At 39.3% G+C, this 5284-nt stretch overlaps 1 protein-coding gene across 7 annotated transcripts in view; it reads left to right on the top strand.

The window, feature by feature from the left end:
- LOC110101269 (protein ACTIVITY OF BC1 COMPLEX KINASE 7, chloroplastic) overlaps positions 1 to 5284 on the top strand; it is a 67215-nt gene that overhangs the window by 11807 nt on the left and 50124 nt on the right. For all 7 annotated transcript variants that reach the window (XM_028699203.1, XM_020829099.2, XM_020829097.2 and 4 more), the window contains one exon: positions 3588 to 3675. In XM_028699203.1, the coding sequence (XP_028555036.1) occupies positions 3588 to 3675 (88 nt within the window). The remainder of the gene's footprint in view (positions 1 to 3587; positions 3676 to 5284) is intronic.

Consider the following 5284-nt stretch of genomic DNA (forward strand, 5'->3'; position numbering starts at 1 on the left):
ACACTAAATCAAGTCTAATCAAATGATGTTAAACTGAACCAAAGACTTGTACTTATACTCTGAACTCAAAACTAGAACAAGATGTGGACAACAAGAATTTGCGCATTTGAGCTTGAACTACACGACGCCAAGTAAAGTTTGGGTTTGCAAACAGTAGATTCAAATCCGGATGAATTCAATATGGCAGTATAAGACTTGAATGAATGTTGAAGACCCATACTGAGTTTGAAACTCAAGTCTGAATGAAATTGAACTTGGATCCAAACACATACAATGACAAGGCTTGAATCCTGTGTAAGGGAGTTCAAACAAGAACATTCGTATGGTCAATAGTGACTCAAAGTACGTTACTAGACCTCGATGCACGAACTCCTACAACAATCTCTATGAATGCCTGTTTATTGAGATGGCAATACTGGAGACCAGCAATCAAAGATCTATCCTCTACAAACAAATTCAACCATCAACCACCTGAGATTGGTGACAGGTGGGCATGATGTAGGTAATAATGGGTCTCCTACGAACGATTCCAGGAGCTCATAGTGGCTACAACGAGTCCTTGCAAATGAATACAACCTACTTGTGGATAACAACAGTGGATATGTCGTTGGTACAACGAACCACTGTAGGCACAAGCATAGACATCCCCCACCTGAGATTGTTGAAAGGTGGATGTGATGCAGATGTAAAGGACTCTCCTACGAATACTCCTTGGAGCTCGTAGTGGATACGACGAGTCCCTGCAAATATATACAAATCGCTTGTGGATAGCAACAGTGGGTATATCGTAGGTACAACGAACCAATGTGGGCACAAGTATTGATACCACCTACGACATTGGTGATCAAGATCTTCAAGCATTTCAGGTACAAGGGCAACCCGATGTACGAAGAAGAACATCTTCTGGCAGAATGGAAGAGATGTTTGAGCAAATTCGAACTAAACTTCTCGGTGTTCCAAAATTCATTCTTGTTCCTATATTCAGGAAGAAAACAACTCTGGTACCTACAAGCACCAGAAATGACAAGTCTCCTACACCGATGATCTCAAAATGTATTCTTTGCAAAGCAGTGGACTTTAAAGTCCAAAGAAGTCCCTCCCCGGTGATTGAGAAAGGGGAGTCAATATCAAGACAATCAATGCCACCGGATCTGCAACACTTATGTAAGCAGACAGAAGGCGTATACAATCTACAACGCAACGCCACCGGATCCGTAATTTCTATGCAAGCAGACAAAATGCGTCCACAACTACAACTCCACACCACCGGATCTGCAACTTCTATGCAAGCGGACATAAGGCAACTACAATACTTCAAAGTACCCTTGCACGTGCACTATAAATTGTATACACATAGGTACACTAAAGGGGTATACAATCAAACACCCGTATGGGTCCCGACGAACGTGTTATTGGTACACACGTGACGTCTAGAGATGCTGCGCGGGTTACTGAATTTGAATCCGATCCTCCTAAGAAGATAAAAAGGAGTAGATAGGGTTCGAACCATCGGCTAAATATATGGTCACGAAATCGAACGAAATATTTATCTTATACATTCATATTAGGCCTTCAAGGCCTATAATCAAGAAAATTCACAAGCAAAGGCACAAAGCCTACAAAAACCCAATCCTCGGTCGACAGCTTGGCCGAGTCGACAAGGTTCAATCAACAAATAGAAATGACCCCAAAACACCACGATGATGGCCGCGTTGAATGTAAATCTCAATCGGAGGAGTTAATTTTGGGCATTTTTCAAATTCCAAAATCCCAAAAATCTACTCAAAGTCCAAACTTCCACAAATCCTATAATCTAAAATATTGAAAATTGAAATAAACTATCAATTGCTTAAAGCAAAATTCATCCACCCTCCGCAACAGTTTGCCAGGGTGGACAAATCGAATTTTACTTCAGCTCACAAAGAGCTAAATGCCTAGTCGAAAATATCACTAGGATCCATTCTCAAACAATCTCCTGCCAGTAAGGACATGATACGTGTCCTCTAACCGGCGGTTTGCCGCCAAATGGCACCGCAGGATAAACGGTTATGACGACCCGGGGCCCTCTGAACCGAGTGATTTTGCCGCCAAATAAAACCATGAAATACCGGTTATGGCCAGAGCCAATATCCTTGAGATATGAATCAATAGGATATGATTGATAGAGCACAAAGCCCTCTGTTAGCTAAGGTGGATTCAAATTTGTCCCCTTAGACAAACATTCAACTCAGGTCTCCAAGGTTCCCTTGGATGAAGCAACCCATGACTGCCGACAAGGATCCTGCTGTCAGGTTGGGTCGACTACCTCTGATTAAGTAGACCAGAGACCACGATGGCCCGGGACGACGGATTCATGGGATCTTGATCGGGCCCATCATCCATCCCCCACCATCCGCTTTAAATGCTAGGTGGTGAAATTTCATATTTTAAATATCAAATCTTTCAACACAAATTCCAAATCCAAACCCATTGCTGCTACTATATGCCAGATACCATGTATTCTATACGTATTTGATTGACGACTAGCCTTAATCGAAATTTCTCTCTCGTTATCGGGAGGGGTAATTAACTATAGGGGCTTGCGCTTATAGGAAACCAGAACTCAGATCATAAAGTCCTCGCAAATGAGGGCGAAATCTCTGGGTAGTGTCTTATTTACAAACCCATCTTCCTTCCAAAATTTACCCCGGAACTTATTCCGTTAAAACTCCCTCGCCAAAGCAAAAAGCACAAAAACAAATCAAGTTGCGCGGCGAGGAGGCCGGGGCCGAATTTTCGGAGCCCACAAAGGGAAAGGCGTGGAAGGAGCGGAGTCGAACGACAGCCACGAAGGGGCCGACGAAGTCCACGAATGGGAGAAAGTTACCTTCACGCGAGCGAGCTCCAGTCGTAACTTTCGATCTGAATGTTGTAACTTCCGATCCACAGGAAGGGGAAGTTGTCAAACGAGTGGAGTCGAACATCGACGAGAGAGAGCGGACAGGAGAGAGAAGAAAACGAGAGCCCCAGGGCCTTGTTCCTTCGGGTATTTAACGACGAGCGAGGCAGGACGACGAACGTGGGAGGAATGCCGAAGACATGCGAGCGACGTGCAACCATCTTCTTTCGACGTGCGGGCGATGACTTCGGATAGGTACAAAAGATTTTGAGATTTTTTTTTGCCTTCGGTACGGAGGTCAACATAGTAGGTCACTCATTAAACCTCCAAACATAAAACTAATTCACCTAATTTTGTGCTATAGCTTATTTCCACTGTAAGGATTACAAAGACTATATATATATACATTAATTTAAATTTTGTATTCTTCCATTAAAGAATAAATATATCTAGCATGTAGTTTAATAGTTTATTCGAATTTGTTCAAATTTTTATCTCGATGCAAAATCTTACAATCTCACAATCCGCTCAAAATAGTTATGATGTTATTATTATTCATTATTTCAAGTAAAATTTCTTTTGCGTAATTTATTGTATCAAGTTTAAAATAATAGTTTAGGCTTAATATTTTCTAATCGCTCTAGGGGTTTTATAGTTTTTGTGTTTCTTTTTGCGGGCTTGATTATAGAGTTTGCATATATGTGTGCAGGTCCATCAAGCCATCCTACATAATGGAGAGAATGTTATTCTAAAAGTTCAGAGGCCTGGTCTTAAGAGGCTTTTTGACATAGATTTAAGTAAGAAATGTGGAACTATTTTTATTTCATGAAATTCTTCAGCGCTTGTATCTATAATTTTATTGTCATTTTTAATCTCTCTTTTGTTTATGGCTGTCCTTTCTCTTTTTGGTGTTGTAGGATATATTTAGGGTATAGAGTTGCTAACTATTTTGTTTGAATCATCCCACGCTATATCTGGTTCTTGTTGCTGGTAGGTTTAGGATTAATTTAGTAGGGAACTTTGTCTTGCTTTTATGTGTACTGCAGCCATAGTATTTTATTTCTTACTATATTTTATCCTTCTAATCCCTTATAAATATTGCCATTTTTTGGGTCAAATAAACACAACAGAGAAATCCAAAATTCTGTTCCTCTATTTGTTTCTATTTCTCCTCTTCTTTCATGGTATTAGAGCTAGTTTCGATCTAAGTGAAGGCTGGCAAATCCAAGAGAGCTCTATCCGAGTCTATCAAATAATGATAGAAGCTATTTCCTTCCTCCACCTTACCTAACTACAACTTCATCCCAAGAGTTTCCTTGGAGCACTTACCATTGCAAATTACTTACTACAAACTAAAGGGGCAGAACTTCTTTTGACAAACCGTTCGGTCCAAAGATAATTTGAGGAAGAGGGAATTTTAGAGAACTAAATAGTACTATTCTTCAATTTGAAGTGATGTTTCATTTCAGTCATGGGATAACAATAATACTTCGGCAATATCTTGATTAATTTATTCTATGGATGAATGCATTGGATCCTTTTACTTGGTTTATGGCACCGCATAGAGAAAGTCAATATAGCATACCTTAATCTTGAAACTTTTGTTCAATTGTGTGAATTAATCTTGATAAAAGGTGGTTTATCATGTTTGTTGATGATCATGCCTGCATGTGTTGGCTATTCTTATTGAAAGATAAATCAAATGTTAAACAGACCTTTACTTACTTGAGATGATTAAACCCAATATTCAACAATAATCTAAATACTTCACTTTGATATTGGTAAGGAATATTTTAGCAATACTATTGGTAGTTATCTTTATCAGTCCAATATTGTGTATCAAAGTTATGGCCACAACACTCAACAAAATGATATAGTTGCACAAAAATATCTATTAAAGGTGGCTAAATCTATTATGTTCACCATTAATACTCCAAACTATTATTGGGGGGATGCAATTCTCAATACCAAATACTTTATTAACCGTCCACCCGCGTATTTGATTCAATTCAAGACTCCAATTGATTGTTTTTTAAACTCTTTTCAAACACATGTACAACTTCATGTTTTCCTCTGGGTGTAATGCTTTTGTACATAATCATGAACCTAATAGGTACAAACTTGATCCTAAAGCTTACAAATGTGCCTTCCTCAAGTATGCGGCAAATTAAAGAGAGGACCTTAATGCTATTCATGGTTGCCTCCTTTTTTATGATAAGCCTGTTGACATATATTTTTGGATCGAGCTGATTCAAACCTGATTGGGCTCGATCACAGTCAATGTTTAAAATTGCGTATTCAGGTATTAAGGCATTTTTCATTCGTGAGGCGAGACGTAAGCCTCAAGGTGTTTTGAGGCGTAAGCCTCAAAATCAAAAGATTGCGTAAACATAAAATGATAAATTT

Source organism: Dendrobium catenatum, unplaced genomic scaffold (genome assembly GCF_001605985.2).
Source record: "Dendrobium catenatum unplaced genomic scaffold, ASM160598v2 fragScaff_scaffold_1220, whole genome shotgun sequence".
Classification (NCBI taxonomy): Eukaryota; Viridiplantae; Streptophyta; class Magnoliopsida; order Asparagales; family Orchidaceae; genus Dendrobium; species Dendrobium catenatum.